This window comes from Ursus arctos, unplaced genomic scaffold (genome assembly GCF_023065955.2).
Source record: "Ursus arctos isolate Adak ecotype North America unplaced genomic scaffold, UrsArc2.0 scaffold_19, whole genome shotgun sequence".
Lineage (NCBI taxonomy): Eukaryota > Metazoa > Chordata > Mammalia > Carnivora > Ursidae > Ursus > Ursus arctos.
This window is the reverse complement of record NW_026622863.1, coordinates 34,263,493-34,281,804: the sequence shown is the minus strand read 5'-3', so window position 1 is coordinate 34,281,804 and position 18,312 is coordinate 34,263,493. Positions and strand designations below refer to the sequence as shown.

At 39.1% G+C, this 18,312-nt stretch overlaps 1 protein-coding gene and 1 long non-coding RNA gene across 2 annotated transcripts in view; one reads left to right on the top strand and one right to left on the bottom strand.

Annotated features, from left to right (window-relative positions):
* The window catches only part of LOC113252541 (uncharacterized), a 190,131-nt gene that overhangs the window by 149,863 nt on the left and 21,956 nt on the right, over positions 1 to 18,312 (bottom strand). The gene's annotated exons all lie outside the window — the stretch shown is intronic.
* On the top strand, positions 10,804 to 10,923 carry LOC123000784 (thymosin beta-4-like). The gene has a single exon (XM_044382524.1). The coding sequence runs from the start codon at positions 10,804 to 10,806 to the stop codon at positions 10,921 to 10,923; it is 120 nt and encodes a 39-aa protein (XP_044238459.1).

Sequence of the window (18,312 nt, the reverse complement as noted above, 5' to 3'; positions counted from 1 at the left end):
ATTATTTAAGAATGTTTCCTGTCAGAGCTCCTTGGGATATATTCCTAAAACAAATCTGATTTGAAGCACTATAGTAATTCACATGAGTTTTTCTTCTAAACCTGCTTTCTAAAAGCATAAAACACTGAAAAAAAAATTCCATAACTGTGTATAAAAGAGATGACAGGGAAAAGGAACAAAATAGTGGATGTGAAAAAGGGACATAGAATAAAATGGGGAAAGGAAAAGAGAAGGCAGAAATAGCAAGGAAAAGAGAAAAGGAAGAAAGGGGGAAGGAGGAAAGAAGGGGGGAAAAGGAAGCTCTCCCTGTGGCTCTTACCTAATCCTGGCCTTTCCTATCCTCACCAGATACACACACACACACACACACACACACACCACCACCACCACCACTCATATACAACACTATACCCACAACCACACGTACAAACACAACCACAAACATACAACACACACGGACAACCACACCCCCACATACACACACACCCAGCCACAATCATACACACACAACCACAACCATATACACACAACCACATACATATATACTCGCCACCACACACACAACCACACACACACACAACTACACACACACACACATACCTACAACCACACACACAAACACCACCTTCTTTGACAGTTGTCTCAGCCCCAAACGTCTTACACAGGATGTATAAACTGGCAACATCTTGATGACGCGAGCTAGTCCCTTCAAGAACACAAAATTACAGCCATAAATACATCAGTTATTTAAAAATTGTGTTAAAATTAAAATTTAAAAGATTCTTGGAAAGGAATCATTTTCAAAAATAATTCCATGGAAGTTTGATACTTACATTGCTTTCTACATTCAGTAGTACACTATATGTCTTTGTGGCTCTTTAACAAATGTTCTGAGTGGATGGATGGATGATGCATGGTTAGAATGGAAATTCGAAATCATTAAACAGCATAAATGCCATCAGAATTTGCTCCCTATGCTCTCTCCAGCACACCTGCCCACTACCCCTCAATCCTGCTCAGCATCACCCTGCGAATGTAGCTTGATGCCAAAATTTTATCTTTGGGGGATATCTTCATGATTCTCAAGGAAAACAGCATAAAATATTTTAGATTGGGGCTGTAGCATACACACACAGGCACATGCATGTACACACATGAATGTGTGCGTGCACACACACAGGCATGCATGTGTACATACACACACACACACACACGCACACACACACACACACACACACATACCAATCCCAGGTTTTTGGAACCTATAACCCCTTGTTTACCAATGGATAGAGAGGAATTTTGAGATTTGGATTATAGCTTCTGCCTCCTCAAAAGAACCATATTATATTCCTGGATGAGCTGTCAAACATCCTGATAACACTGTTTAAAATTCACAACTGGGCATATGTTTCAATTTAATTTGAAAAATAGGAAGGCCCATTCTGGCCAGTGATACGCTGCTTATCTGCTGCTTTCTCCTCGGCTGTCAATGTTTCTGAAATGCCAGTGCTAGAGGCAAAGCACTCTGATTAGGACATCAGCCTGCCTTTGAGCAAACGCTGCCAACTGCCAGCCTGTGCCTGGAAACTGAAGGCCCCTTAGCTCTAGCCCAGGGTTGGGGACCCAATGAGGAAATCCTGACAGATATCAGAAACTGCTTTGGAGACCATGCTCCCAAAAAGTAGCCCAACCTGTTTGGAAATGTGAGCCAGTATTAAAAGATGCCTTTTGTAAAGGGACATGTTCAGGCACCCTCATGATTTCTAAATTCCCATGTCTCATTATACATAGAAAAGTATTACTCTATATTCTTAACAGTAAAAAGGTAACAAATTAGTAAAATTTTGTCATTTCTTCTCTCATTTCAAGTTGTATTACATAATTTACATGGGGATATGTTCATCCTGTGGAAGATTCAAATATCCCAAATAACATATTTTAGAACATGAGTGACCCCATCCCATCCATACTCCTCATTGGGCGCTCTTCCTATGATTTTTGCATGGCTTTACTTACATATGGTGAACACTTTCTTTACACGAAGGGGATCAGACCATACTACTTATGCTACAACTAGCTCTTTTCACTTTAGCAACACCATCCTAGAGACCATCCCATGTCTAAACTCTCAGCTCTACCTCCTTTTTTTTAAGACTTAACTTTTTTAGAGTATTTTTAGGTTTACACCAAAATTTAGAGATGGTACACAGATTTCTCATATACCCTCCCCCTTATAAACACCACCCACCAGAATGTTCCATCTTTTACCAAGGATGATTTTATACTGAACTTCTGAATCACCCAAAGTCCACAGATCACCTTAGTTCATTTCATGCTCCTTCAGGTTTTCAGGGATGACTATAAATTTAACTTCTTTTCTCACATTTCTTATATTTCATGAGACTTCGGATAGGAGAAGAGATACATGCATATGATCCTTCCCTACTACCCTGATCCAGTCTCTCGGAATTTGTAAAACTAAGATACCAAATTACTCATAATCCCTACACCTTTTACATAGTTTTTGTCTTTTTTCATATACTCCCTTCTAGTCTTTGTCCACATATATAGTTTCATATTGTTGTATTCAAAATGTACTTGAAATTTTACATTCTTCTTTTCCACTTAATATGCCTTAGACATTTTTCTGTGTAATCTTTATAATTACCACTTAAATGGGTACATAATTATAGGTTAAGGTGATCTAGTATCATTTGCTTACCTACCCCCCAATTTTCCACTATTATAGACAAGTAGAAATAAACATTCTGAAACATATACTTTCTTTACTTCTGATAGATTATTTCCTTAGGATATACAGCCAGGAATGGAATCACAGGTGAAAGAAAGAATAGTCTTAAGGTTCTAGTTCTATTGTGTCGTATCCCATTTCAAAAGGATTTTAACAATGTATTCTTTTCACTATAATTTTACCTGCACTGGGCACCATCATTTTTGCTTCACTAATAAGTATAAAAAATTACCTTCTTTTAATGATAGTTTAATTTTCTTTTCTTTAAGGAATAAACAAATTGAATACTTGCTCTCTTTTTTTGCTCTTCCATAAACTGTATTATATCTCATAAATCAAATGAGGTATTAATTTTATCCCTTATATTTGAATGAGGTTTTTTTAAGATTTATTTATTTATTCATTCATTCATTCATTCATTTGAGAGAGAGAGAGAGAGAGAGAGAGAGAGAGAGCATGTGTGTACCTGACTGGTGGGGAGGGTCAGAGGGAGAAGGAGAAAATCCCAAGCACGCTTCCTGCTGAGTGGGGAGCCCAACCTGAGTCTGAATCCATGATCCTGAGATCATGACTTGAGCTGAAATCAAGAGTTGGATGCTCAACCAACTGAGGCACCCAGGTGCCCCTGAATGAGTTTTTTATATGGTTGGGTATTCTTTAAGACCTGTCTCATAATAAATGCAAACATCTCTCTCAATCTGTTGGATTCCCGTCTTTAATGATAATTTTGGCTTTTTCGTTATCTAAAAGTTTTATATTTTAATGGTGGTAAATTACCAACCTTTTCTTTTGTGACTTTTTTTTTCCTTTTCAAAATTAACAAAACTATTATCCATACAAATTCTTCTGGTAAATACTTTAACTTCTTAAATCACATGGAGTTGATCTGGGATGGGTCATTAGGTATGGACAGATACCCCCACAGCACCCAGACACTTTGGAAACACATCCTCAAATACAGAATTGAACTCAGGCAGGGCCACTCCTCAAAGGAAGAAGAAAATTCTGTGGTGTCCAGTACAGTAGCCACCAGCAATACGTGGCTGCTGAGCTCGTGGAACATGGCTAGTCCAAATTGAGATGTGCTAAAAAAGTAAAATATACATTAGATTATGAAGACAAGTTTTGAAAAAAAAAAAGAATACAAATTATCTCAATAACTTTATATTGATTACATATATGATGTCAAGTAAAATATATATTAAAATAATTTCATCAGATTTGTTTTTACTTTTTTAATGTGGCTACTAGAAAATTTAAGTTGTGTTTGTGGCTTGCATCCATAGCTTGCATTATGTTTCTACTGGACAGCACAGCTCTAACAGACACTTTCTCTGTCACAGCTCGATAAGAAGCAGAGCTTAGCCAGGAGGACAATGGCAATTACTACAGCTCTCTTAGGAGAGAGAACACTTGCTTTACAGTTTAATGAGATTAAAAGGAGAGAAAAGTTTCACCATCCACTGCCGGCATCTTCTGTGTCACGACTACACCGGTGCTCATCTTTGAGCAAGATCCTCAAATTGATTCATTGTTAAAAATTCCTTGGGGACCCAGAAGAAGGGCAAGGATACAACACTAGGACCGGCCCAACTTTCAGAACCATACACTTCCAGCCATTATCCTTGACTACTTTCTCGGAGCACAAACAGGCTTGGAATCTGCCTTCCTGCTCCCCCCACTTAAATTCCTCTCATTCTTCAAGGTCTTTGTGTACCTCCCTCTAATTGATCCACTCCTCACTGGCTGCCCCACATCACTGCCTGCACACCTGGCAACCGTAACACGATTTGGCAACTATGCTTTTTGCTAATGATTTCAGGTGACACCAGAATCCAAATGGGGCATTTTGATGCCTGTCATAACTCTAAGACTGGTTTTTCTGGTGATATTTTCAGAATATGTGGCTAATAGTGTTCATTCTATTCTTTGGCCTAAAGTATCTAAAAATTTAAGGTAATAATAACTCCAATAATAACTCCAGTATTCTCCCAAAGTATTTTCATGCTAATGATCTCATTTAAGCACAAACAGAATCCAGGTCTAACTTGCCAATTTTATGCCTCTCTGTTCCACAATGTGTAATAATCTAGGGACAAAGTGAGGGATACCAATCACTGTTCCTCTATAATGTACACACCACGAAGAGTCTTGGCTCAATCACAGAACTGTCCAGAATGAAGCTCTCACTTTATAGAGGAGAGCTGTCATTATACAACTGCATTTTATGCCATTACTAACTTTTCACCACTTTGCATGGGAATGCGTATTTCTATGACAGTTAAAGTGATTAAATAACTAAGTGGACCTTGTAGTAAATGAGTTATTTCTTTGCTGCCATTATGTCTAATTCACCAAACATTATTCAGTCTGAAGGCTTTTTAGAATCATAAGTAGCCAAGATCATTTGTCACCTCATCATCCCATTATCCAAAATGAGAAAATACTTCTAAATGTGAAGATTACTCTTCCCAAAGATCCCTGGTGAACACTCCTATAGACAGTAGTGAAATCTATTAATATTTTTTTTTCACAGCAGAAAGAAGATGCTAAAGGATGCCCACATAATCCTTCCAGCAATTTCCAAGAGTCAGATTCCTTCCAGACCACAAGTGGGCCCTTGGGGATGATGCTACTGAGGTGGTGGCTGACTGCCTCACCGCCTGTTATTGCGTGAAATATTAATGGGCTTTGGATTCACACCGAAGGTGTTCCAGAAGAGGTCAAGTCTAGATCTAGCATGAAATTTCCTAAGGAATATGACTAGATCTGACTAGACTTAGCTTGATTTCACAGATCTAATAATTCTCCATGTGCTTTACTTCTACAAAGAGCTTTCAAATCCATTTAATCAACTACAACCTGAAAGGTATTATTTTCCCCATTTTTCAGATGGGGAAAATGAGTTTCAGTGACAACCAGTGATTTGCACAAGATCACAGATACAGTTAACATCAGAGCCAGACCCCACGCCCAGGTTTTCTGAATTTCAGATGCTGGGGGAAGAGAAGTTCAAGGAACAGCTCAAGAGAACAAAATTTCAACATCTGTTTGGCCAGTGGCAATTTTGTCACTTTGGGTAAGTCATCTCACCAAAATGGGTTGGACCAGACAATCACAACAACACCTTAATATTCTAAAAGTTCTAGGGATCTAAATTCAATTCCTGCTTTTACATCTGTTCACTTTGGTCCTTGTGCTCGACTCTTGACACTGTTTCCAAAGTTAGGTAGGTTCTTTGGGTTTCTGCTCCATTTTCTCCTATATCCAAACAGAACCCAACACTTCCATTTGCCCCAACACAGGCCAAAATGTTCAATATGGGCCAAAAAGTCCATTCACATTTAGGTTTCTGGGTCTGGGTGGGAAAAGCAGAGGAGGCAGAGCCTTTCCTCTGCTTGGGGATTCTCAGAACCCTGTGGTTAAAAGGTAAAGCCAAATTCATCCTTCCTTAATTCAAAAATTGGATTTGAGGGGCACCTGGGTGGCTCAGTTGGTTAAGCGACTGCCTTCGGCTCAGGTCATGATCCCAGAGTCCCAGGGTCAAGTCCCACAACAGGCTTCCTGCTCAGCGCTGAGCTTCTCCTTCTGACCCTCTCCCCTCTCATGCTCTCTCTCACTCACTCTCTCTCTCTCAAATAAATAAATAAATAAATAATTTTTTAAAAATTGGATTTGAAATAGATTGAAAGTTGTTTCAATAATAATCCTTATTATTATAGATTTAATAAATTATAGAGATTTCAGGAAATGCAGAATGGGAAGTTCTGTCCTCTTTTGGAAAATAAGCTCAGGAAAGGCACAGTCATGCATCAGATGATAGAGGATGGTTACGTGAGGACATCCACTTGTGGTGAAAAGTGAATGCTTGGGTCAAGATAGATGGCTGTCCTTGGTTGATTTGAACATGATAAATCTGTTTTTTATAGAGTTAAAAATGTCTTTTTCTTCAGTTGTCTCCACAAAACTCTAACCAATAATTCATGGAATTGCTTGCCCCCCAAGAGAGATGCTATATCCTTAGATACAAACTCATGAAAAATTTAGGTGGTAGATAAAAACCAATCACAACATTATCCCTTCCCTCTCTCCTTCCTCTCTCTCTCTCTCTCTTTCCAAGCTGAAGAGAAATTTTAGTAGCAAGTCTTGAATGCAGTATAAAAAACAAATTGCTCTATAGTACTTAATCTACATCTGTTTGTTTTGTTGTCTTTTATTCTGTAGCACTAGAGAAGCAAGCAGAAGCCCAAATGTGCTCAGGATTCAGAGTTGAGTTTAGACACCATTCTAGACACTAGAATTAGCATGAAAAAAATTTAATTGTATCCATAAAAAAGAATGTAACCCAGAACTTGAGGGGAAATTTTTTTTAATAATCATTTGGTATGGTCCTATGCTTCTAAGCAAAACAGAATTCAATCTTCCTTAAAAAGATAAATATGTCTCATGTACCTAGGGATGGAAAATTGATCTTCCTATTGCTTAATAATGCAATGTCTAGAAAGGCAATATGCTTATAGAAAGCAAACAGGGCTTGCATTCCTAGAACACAGGTTCCAAGCTTGGCTACAACTTTTACTAACTGGCTATCTTGACTTAGCAAAGTCACTTAACCTCTCTGAGCCTCATTTTCTTCATCTTCATCACAGAATTTTCATTACAGATTTTTACTGTAATCTTCATTACAGCTTAGGAAAAAAAAAAAAGACTTGTTAAAAGCCCTGATGAGGGACGCCTGGGTGGTTCAGTAGGTGAAGCGTCTGCCTTCGGCTTGGGTCATGATCCCAGGGTCTAGGGATGGAGTCCTGCATTAGGCTTTTTACTTAGTGGGGAGTCTGCTTCTCCCTCTCCCTCTGTCTGCCACTCCTCCTGATTGTGCGCATGCATGCTCGCTCTCTCTCTCTGACAAATTAATAGATAAAATCTTTTAAAAAATAAAATAAAAGCCTTAATGAGTTAATAAAGGTAAGCACTGAACATCAATAGCTGATAAATCACACACACACACACACAAATATCCAGATTATGAATTTTCAAAGAAAAATAAACCTGATTCTAATGAAATCTCAAGATCTAACTACCAATTTACAGGAGAAACAGTAGACAGAGGACCATATTAAGCCATCCCACAGGGATGCAATCAGTAAAATTCAGACTATGGGAAACATTATAAGATAGACAACCCAGTATCTTTGACAACAATAACAGAAAAAAATAGCAAGTAAAAACAAAAGGACAGAAAAAGAGGAAGAAAATATACACCAAAAGAGACTTAAGGGACATACACAAATCTGATTGGGATTCTGACTCAAACAAACAATTGTGAGAAAAAAGTTGTGGAGCCTCTCGTTTTCACTCAGGGATAGAGAGCTACATAGAACATAATTCTTACCCTTAAAACAACAACAACAATCAAAAAAAAAAAAAAACAGACAACTACAAATTCATGATTTTTTTTTCAAACCCATTGGAAAATGAGGTCTCAGGGCAACCAACTGGTCCAAAACACAAGAAGAGGCAGATATCTATAAGGAGAGAAGAGACATGGCCATTCATTTACTAGGGTAAATGCCTCTGGATGGACACCTGTGAGAGAGGTCAGTGAGAATATAATATTAGCAAATGAAATCAAACATTATGTAAAAAAAATAGTACCTCACAACCAAGGAGGGTTTATCCCAGGAATACTGATTTGAAAATCAATCAACATAATTCACAATGGTAACAGAAATAAAAGAAGAAAAAAACATCATGCTTAATGGCAAAAAACTGAATGCTTTCCCATTGAGATCAAGCGAGGGATGTTCTCTCTCACCACTCCTATTCAACACCAACTGGATGCATCATACTGGGCACATTCCAGGCAACACAATAAAACAACAAAAGAAAATCAAAGGCTTACAAATTGGAGAAAAAGAAAGAAAATGGTCTCCATTCATATTATGACATTATTGCCTATGTAGAAAATCACAAAATATACACCAAAAATACCTCCTAGAACTAGTATATGAGTTTGGCACATTTGCAGGATACAAAATCAGTTCTGCACACTGGCAATGACAAATTAGAATTCAAATTTTTTAAAAATACCTTTTCTTTTCTTTTCTTTTCTTAAGATTTCATCCATTTATTTGACAGAGAGAGAGACAACCAGAAAGGGAACAGAAGCAGGGGGAAGGGAGAGGGAGTGGGAGAGCAGGAAGCTGAGCAGGGAGCCCAACGCGGGGCCATCCCAGCACCCTGGGGCCTGAGCTGAAGGCAGATGCTTAATGACTGAGCCATCCAGGTGCCCCTAAAAATAGCATTTATGATAGCCCTCCAAAAATCAAATTTAGTTTCATATATGTCATTCATGTTATATATATAACAGAATATATGCAAGATCTGTATGGTGAAAACTATGAAACACTAAAGAAAAAAAAACAAGTAAGATCCAAATAATCACATTCATAGATGGAAGACACACTATTATTAAATTGCCAGTTCTTCCCAATGTGATCTATAGATTTAACAGAAAATCAGTGGTATACAGTAACCCTCTATACTGCTTTTGAAATTCTTCTGTAAGTCTAAAATCATCTCAAAATAAAAGTCTTTAAAATTTGTAATTAAGGAATTACTATTAATTTACTTCTAGATGAGACAAAGGTATTGGGGTTATATTTTAAAAATCCCCACCTCTTAAAGACATAGATTTAAATTTTAAATAATTGGAAACTTTCTAAATGGCAGCCACCATAGAATTACTTGTTTCAGAGAAGAATCATGGATGCTAAAATTAGTGAGTGAAAGTATCATGAGAAACAAGATATTTGTATCGTCTCAAAGATCTCCCCACAAGGTACTTATTAAATATAAAGAGAATGATAGTAACTTTAGAGTGAAGTAAACTGCCAAACACTTAAGCAAGTACCTCCTGATATGATGCACAGAGAAGGACACAGTACTCCCGCCAAAAATGCATAAACTGAATCTTAATCACGCAAGAGCATTACATAAACCCATACTGAGGGAGAGTCTACAAAATGGCCTGTACTCTTTAAAAATGTGTAAATCAGGGGGCGCCTGGGTGGCACAGCGGTTAAGCATCTGCCTTTGGCTCAGGGCGTGATCCCGGCGTTATGGGATCGAGCCCCACATCAGGCTCTTCCACTATGAGCCTGCTTCTTCCTCTCCCACTCCCCCTGCTTGTGTTCCCTCTCTCGCTGGCTGTCTCTATCTCTGTCGAATAAATAAATAAAATCTTTAAAAAATAAAATAAAAAAATAAAAATGTGTAAATCATGAAACACAGAGACAGACTGAATTACTGCTCCAGATGAAAGGAGACAAATGATATGGGATCCAAATGCAACATGTGATCCTGGGTCAGATCCTGAATCTGAAAAAAATATTCTCTCTGCTGTGAAAGACATTAATGGGGCAACTGACAACATTTGAATAAGCTTTTAGATTGGCTAATAGTGTTGTGTCATTTTTAATATCTTGATTTTGATCACTGTACAATAGTTACATTTTTCAAGAATCACGCAATGAAGTATTTGGGGAAAAGGGGGATACCATATCTTCACCTCGCTCTCAAACAGTTCAAAAAGGGGATTATATACACAAACATAATATATAAACACACACATAGCGAAATATTAGAGAATATTTATTATATTTATATAGTATATGTTTTATTTATATATTTATGTAGAAAGAGAAAATGATAAAGCAAATATGTTACAATGTCATCATTTAGATAACTTATATAGAGTACACAGGAATTTTTTTTGCACTATTTTTATAACTTTTCTAAAAGGCCCAAAATACTATCCCAAAATAAAAGGTTTTAAAAATTAACAAGATATATAATAATAACATCTAGAGTCCATGGCCTTCCCTATTTCCAACTAGCTTCTTTCTATCCCAGAAGCAAACTGATTCTACGTCTTTCATCCATTAGACCATCTCACCCACCTGACTTAAAACAACACAAATTTAGACTCAGTGGCCACTGCAGACCAGACTTCGCTAGCTCATGTGCCTCGCTCCACTTCCTCTGCAACCATGTCGGATAAACACAATATAGCTAAGACTGAGAAATTCAATAAATCAAAACTGAAGAAGACAGAAATGCAAGACAAAAATCCACTGCCTTCAAAAGAAACAACTGAATGGGAGAAGTAAGCAGGTGAATCATAATGAGGCATCCACTACCAATATTCACTGTACATTCCACAAGCTTTGCCTTATTTTACTTCTTTTAGCTATTTAGCTTTATAAGATGCAAAGAGGTTGGATCAAATTTAAATGACTGTGCTGCCCCTTTTCATATCAAAGAACTACTGACAATGAAGGCTGCGCCTGCCTCTCCCATCTGTCTGTTTGGGTGGCAGGGAAGGAAAAGAACTTGCATGCTGGTGAAGGAAGAAGCTAGGTGGGACAACAGTGAAATCTAGAGTAAAAACCAAGCTGGGGGCGCCTGGGTGGCACAGCGGTTAAGCATCTGCCTTCGGCTCAGGGCGTGATCCCGGCGTTCCGGGATTGAGCCCCACATCAGGCTCCTCCACTATGAGCCTGCTTCTTCCTCTCCCACTCCCCCTGCTTGTGTTCCCTCTCTCGCTGGCTGTCTCTATCTCTGTCAAATAAATAAATAAAAATCTTTAAAAAAAAAAAAAAAAAAAACCAAGCTGGCCCAAGGTGCCTGCAGGCTGTAAAATGCGGTTTAATCAGAGTGCTACTTTTTTGCTAAAATGATTTTAATTATTGGAATGCACAATTTTTTTCATATGCAAATAAAAAGTTTTAAAACCAAAAATAAAAAAAAAAACATAAACTTATTATCTTATAGATCGGCAGGTCAGAAGTCCAAAATGACTTTTAGTGGGCTACAATCAAGGTGTTCGCAGAGCTGAAACCTTCTTTTTTAGAGGCTCTAGGGGAGAATCTGCTTCCTTGCTCTTCCAGCTTCTAGATGCTGCCTGCATTCCTTGGTTCATAGCCCCTACCTCCATCTTCAAAATCAGCAGCATAGCATCTTCAGATCTTTCTCTGACTTCCTCTTCTACTTTCCTCTACTTTAAAGAACCCTTATGCTTTAAAATGAGACCCACCAAGGTAACCCAGAATAATCTCTGTATCTTAAAGTCAGCTGATTAACAACCTGAATTTCATCTGCAACCTAAATTCTTCCTTAATATTCACAGGTTGTACAAATGAGGACGTGAACATCTTTGAGGGGCCATTAATGTGCCTATCACAGCTACTCTCTGCCTGGAATGCCTGGAAAGTGTACCCTAAACCTTTTTGGCTAATCAGATCCCTAAATCATAATTCCTTTAGAGACATGTCCTTAGCTAGCTGGAGATGTTACTGTGATTGCTCCAGATGTAATTTCCTTAACATTCCCATCCCCGATAAACTTAATGATTTTACTTATTTGGTTTTTTGTTTGTTTGTTTGCTTGTTTATTGTACAGCCTTCCTTTCTTTGGCTGTTATTATCATTGTCTGACTGAGTCTATAAATTTTAAGACTGATGCAGACAAGTAAAATAAATGTCACTGATAAGAAAACACTTCCTAATGTCTAACTTAAATTGCCTTTGCTGAAATGTAATCATTTATTCCTGTCCTCACTTTGGAAGGAACAGAAAGCAACTAGTCAATATCCGCCATAAAATCCTTTTAGATTTAGAGTCCTTGTAATGCCAAACAAACAAAAAAACCAACATGTGTGTCAACCAACCGGCCAATCTAGGATAAAGGCCAGTCAAGTTGGTTTTTGAAGTGGAGTGGTAGAGTCAAGCCCTAAGATAAAAAGCCATCCACAAACATGACCTATATGATACCTCCAGCTTCTCCTCCTCAGCCAACATACCCTTACTCGGTCCTTGCTTATCTCCTAAAGTTCTCAGAGTTTAAGTTGCCATGCTTTAGTTCTGATTCCTTCCTGACTCCTTTATGTAAATTGAACTTGGACCTGAGCTTTTTTCTTCTCCAAATGACAAACTTTTGTTCATCTTTCAAGATTCTTCTCACATGATCCCTTTCCCCGCCAAGAATAATTAGCCATTCTCTTCTCTGTGTTCCCACTGGATGTGCTGGGGATTCATGCTTCTAATACAATAGTTAACTTGGGAAAATCGAAGTTCTCTCTACATCACCATCAGTTTTGAACTCAAGTCAGGTTACTGGACTGTGAATTCCAAGGAGGCAGCTATCGTGTGTCACATTTATTGTTTATTCAATGAGTCAGACCTCCAAGATTTCTTCCTACCTCTTTGTTTATTCCTTCTTCTATTTTCAGATCAATTCCCCTTTACCTAAAAGAATTCCAACTCAGTGTTAGAATCCTTCAACACTTGGTCCTTGGTCCTCTTCCCCTCTCAGTATGTATTCCTCTCCTAGTTAATTTTATCCATTCCCTCAGTTTCAATGGCTATTTTTATGCAAATTACTCCCAAGGTATATTATCCCACCCAGAACTCTCCTCTGAATTAAGTCCATGCCATCCATTGTCTTCTGAAGGTCTTAAAGGAACCTCAAACACTTGTTCAGAACAAAACTCAGGAAATTTCTCCCTGGGAATGAGAACTTTTTTGGTCACCTTCTCAGCACCCATTTTCCCCTTCCTACAGCAGCAACATCCAGATTTCCTTCACAGACTTCACCCTTCCCACTCTTGGCCAGTCTAGCCTCCATGAGAATGACCCCACCCTCAACCACAACCAGGAGTAGGTAGCGATTAACCTAAACCAATCCACATATTCCATCCCCCTAAACAGGGTGTCTCTTGGCCTGTAGGCATAAAATCCAGTCAGAGCAAACGAGTCAGATTGATGCCTTAGTTGGGCTCCTGAAGAGAAAAACCCTCTTCAGATACTGGGTGGTCTGAGAATGTGGTCATCTTGCTCCCCTAAGCGGCTAAAGGTACCCAAGAGAAGCAGAGCTGAGAGACTGATCCTTGTCACATTTTTTGGCCCCTAAATAAGTCATGCCTAAAGCCAGTTTAACCTTTTTTTCTCTCATTTCTGTTAGTAAACTAATTCCCCTTTTGTTTAAGCCAGTTTGTATTAGGTTCATGAAGAACCTTAACTGATACTCCCTCCCCGACACCTGACCTTCCAGAGTACCCCAACTCAGTGAACAGCATCATCCTCCATTCAGCTAAGAAAGTCAGACACCCAGGAGTCATTTCAAATATTTCCTTGTCCCTCACTTGCCATAGCCAATCTGTCACCAAGTCCTGTCAATTAGAGGCCCTAAATATATTTCAAATCTATTTTTCTCCATCTTTATTGCTCCAACTATGTTTACCTAGACTACGGCAGCCCATGAACTGCTCTATCCTCACCTACCCTTGCCTTTCACCAATCCAATTTCCACACTGCAGCCAAAATGGTCACTTCGAAGTGCAAAAGTGCCAAGTCACCACCCTGTTTAAAACAATCATTTTCCATTGCTTTTAAGACAAAGACAAAATTCCAAGCTCCTTAACATGGTATCTCTATCTGGCTTCCCCAGAACAGCAGAATACAAACGCTTTCCTGTGCTGTTTCATTTGGGAAGTGACCCCAAGGAATAGGAGTCATGGATTAGGGAAAGTGAGTGAAACAGGAAGGGAGGAAATGAATGAGCAAGTTGACCACCACTGTGAGCAACTGTGGTCAATTCAATGGGAACTTCTGAGGGACCGTGGGGAATGCATTTCAAAACTGTCCACCAGAGACAAAGGGGAGAAGCATTCCCCAATCGACTTTCATCCACCAATAACTGGGGGTTCCCTGTGGATGCTAACTCCCCGGCACTTGAGAGCTGTTCACATGCGACTGCCAGTGGTCTCCTCTAAGGGCCCCAGGCCTGGGGACAAGACAGGCCTCAGGCACACTTGGAATGAGGTCAGCACAGAATTGGTGGGAGCTGATGGCACTGTCCACCATAGCCTTGAGGCCATGAGATAATATAGTACAGGTGTCTGATACTATGCACGGTCTGGCCTCTACCTGCCTTTCCAGCTGCCTCTTGACCTCTTATTTCATTCCAACCATACTAGTGTTAGGGCTCCTGGATTGCACATGTTCCCACCCACCACAGGGCCCTTGGACATGTTGTTTCCTCTGCCTGAAATGCTCTTTCCATCCTATTTGTCTAGTTCCCTCTATTATTCAACAGAACTTAACTCAAACATCACTTTCCCTGATAAGACTTCCCTGACTGTTAAAGCCACCATAATGGGCAATCTCAGCATCATGTGCTTGTCCTTCGAGGCACTTATGAAAGTTGCAGATTTCTACTTGTGTGATCATTTCAGATCGTCTGACTCCCCCTGGACTATGTGCAACATAAGGAAAACTACAGAATCCCCAGAATTAGCATGGTATTTGGCACATGTCAGGCACTCAACAAATCATAATTGAAAGGATAAACAAATTTATCTTTTTATTCCCACTGGTATCTGGAAAAAACAGGTGCTCAAATATTTTTAACATAGTTAAATAATTAATGGAGCTAACACTTTAAGAAGAAATCTTAGTTTCTGATGGAATTTATTCAACTTTCACCAAACTGCACTCTATCCCTTAAAACTGCTATAGTGAGACCCCTCTGTGGGAAGCCAGACATTGTTTTTTTAAGACAGACTTTTTTTTTAAGTGTGTGATACCTGTAAACAGCCACTGGATTCCCCCAGAAAGAACAGTTGAGAAAGAGAGAAAAGAGAAATCATCAATGTAGATAAGAAAGCTTCATTGTGGACCAATACAGGGATGCTATCTAAAACAAATGGGTTTAGGTTATTGACCACAAGAAGAATAAAATCCATTGGTATGTGAACATAAACTCCCAGAATCACTCTGAGCTCTCCCTTTCAGCCAGCACCATCAATTATGATTATTAAGTGCCTGCTTGGATGTTGTGCAGTGGAAGAGGCAGGGAGGTTTGGTAGCTAGGCAACGGCCTGGAAACTCAAAGGGTAGGAGCTGTGATGCTGGCTCCTCCATAAAAGTGATAAGTGGCCTTGGGTAAACTCCCCTGCCTTGTTTTCTTCATCTGAAAAACAGCATCACCAGTCTGTCTTTCTGCATCGAGGGAAGAAAAACAGAGTGAATGGAACACTGCAATTGTAGGAAAGTGAGCTTATGGGGCCTGGGGAGTGAAGAACTCATCAGGGGACCAATTTTTCAACTGAAATCACCACTTTATTACTAATGGGTTGAGCCTGAATAACCTGTGCCTCAGTTTATCCATCTGGAATGATTTATAGATAATGGTCAAGTCCTGACTTAAAATACAAATTAAAATATGGGTCTTTATTTCTGTAAGACCTCTTCTCCAAAGAGTCTTCAGACTTTCTCAGCCCCCTAAACTAAGCACCTCAAAAGCAAATGTCATTGCTACCTGATTCACTACATAAGCCCCAGCACCAGGCCCAGTGTCTGGTTCAAACAGTTAGTACTCAAGTGTTTACTGAATGAGCTCATTGATTATTTAAATAATGCCAGCTCTTTAAAATGGGGATAAGAGAGTTTATAACCTCAAGTGAAGCATTACTAGTTCTGAAGAAAAAAAGTCCACTGAACAATTTTAAAGAAAATGGCCTAAAGATAAGTCCATACCAGGTCATGAATAGCCATGAAAGAGATTACATTTTGACTAATTCTTTTTCATTATTTTTACTATTATTTAGAACAGTCCCAAATAATATAGTTATAGCCCAACAGCATTCCTCTCTCCAAATATAACTGTCATTCCTGTAGAGTAAGTTTTTAAAATGTTTATATATTATCAAAATTAAGTTTCAAAATGAGCTACAGTATCTGGAAAAAGGGGATAATAATAGTTCACAGAAACTAATTGGAAACTTGTTTTGAAATAAAGTAGTTATTATTTCCATCATGGAGAGATGAAAGTATAGAGATTTCCTTTTATCTCACCCAGCCTAGTATCTTACATTATTTATTCAAGCTAAAATTAAAACCTGGCCAAATCCTACTGAGGCATTGCATATCAGTTAGAGATTATTCTTCTGGAAATGAACTTTTGTTCACAAATTTCATTATGCCGTTACAAATGACTATTATTAAAATGTAACATATAAAACTAAATTGTCTTTTTTTTTTTCCTGGCTATGCACAAGGTCCACTTTCCTATGCAGTATTATTCTTTTCTTCTGGACTTGGCAGCATGCTGTTCCTTTGCCCATTGCCTTAGCATCCAGAACATCTCACAATACCCATTCCACTCACCTGAAGCCCCCCTAAATGCTTTTTTTTTTTTAATTGATCCATCCCTTATACCCCAAGAAACAGACACCAAGGGACATTCTCTACTGGTGACCTTGCTAAGGCCCATTTTCATTTTTTTCTTCAGACTCAAACTTCAGGCAAAGTGATTACCTACAAAAAAAAAAAAAGTATCTAGGGTATGGTGTCAACCCGTTTGTAGGTTTCTGAATGCCTAATTTTTTCTTGCCCATCCCCCAGGCCCTGTCACATACTACCCATTTTGCTTGGAATGTTCTTCCTTGATTGCCTAATTCTGACTTGTCCTTCAGGTCTCAGCTTAGATGGAACTTTCTCCATAAAGATTTCCCTAACCTATCTCCCAGCTCCTAGGTCAGGTACAGCCTCTGTGTTGCCATAGCACCCTGCACCACGAAGCACTTGCACTTTTTCTTTTTAATTGGCTCTACCTCCCCCTGGGCTGTAAGCCTCATGTGAGCAAGCATAGGTCATATTGGCTCAACATTCATTCACCAGTGCCCAGTACTATGATAGGCATATAGCAGTTGATCAATAAGTATTTCATGAATTTTGGATTTAGATTCTACTGTGGTATTTGGCCCCGAGGAAAACCAATCTTCCATCTGAATCCTAAAGAATCTTCACTATCTACAAGTTGTCCTGGCATTAGCTTTGTGGTTCACCAGAGTTCTCCTTGGTTCTTCACCTTGAGAACTCTAATTTCTCCTCTGCTCATTTCCTTCTACTACTGGAAGGTTCTGCCTAGCACATCCAGGGTCTTCTCTTCCGGTCAATCTGTTTCAATCATGCTCATTAGTTTTTTGTTTTGGGTTTGTTTTTTATTTATTTATTTATTTATTTATTTATTTGAGAGAGAGAGAAAAATAGCAAGAGAGAGAGCATAAGCAGGGGGTAGAGGTAGTAGGGCTCCATCCCAGGGTCCCAGGATCATGACCTGAGCCAAAGGCAGACGCCAAACCAAATGAGCCACCCAGGTGCCCCACACTCATTAGTTTGTTTTTTTTTTTTTTTAAGATTTTATTTATTTATTCGACAGAGATAGAGACAGCCAGCGAGAAAAGGAACACAAGCAGGGGGAGTGGGAGAGGAAGAAGCAGGCTCACAGCGGAAGAGCCTGACGTGGGGCTCGATCCCATAACGCCGGGATCACGCCCTGAGCCGAAGGCAGACGCCTAACCGCTGTGCCACCCACGCGCCCCACACACTCATTAGTTTTTAAACCTGGTCCAACTTTTTCAGTTCTCAGCATCCATAGCCCATCTCCTGTACATCCAGGCCACATTGTACTTTGTCTCCACCTCTAGTTAACTCCTT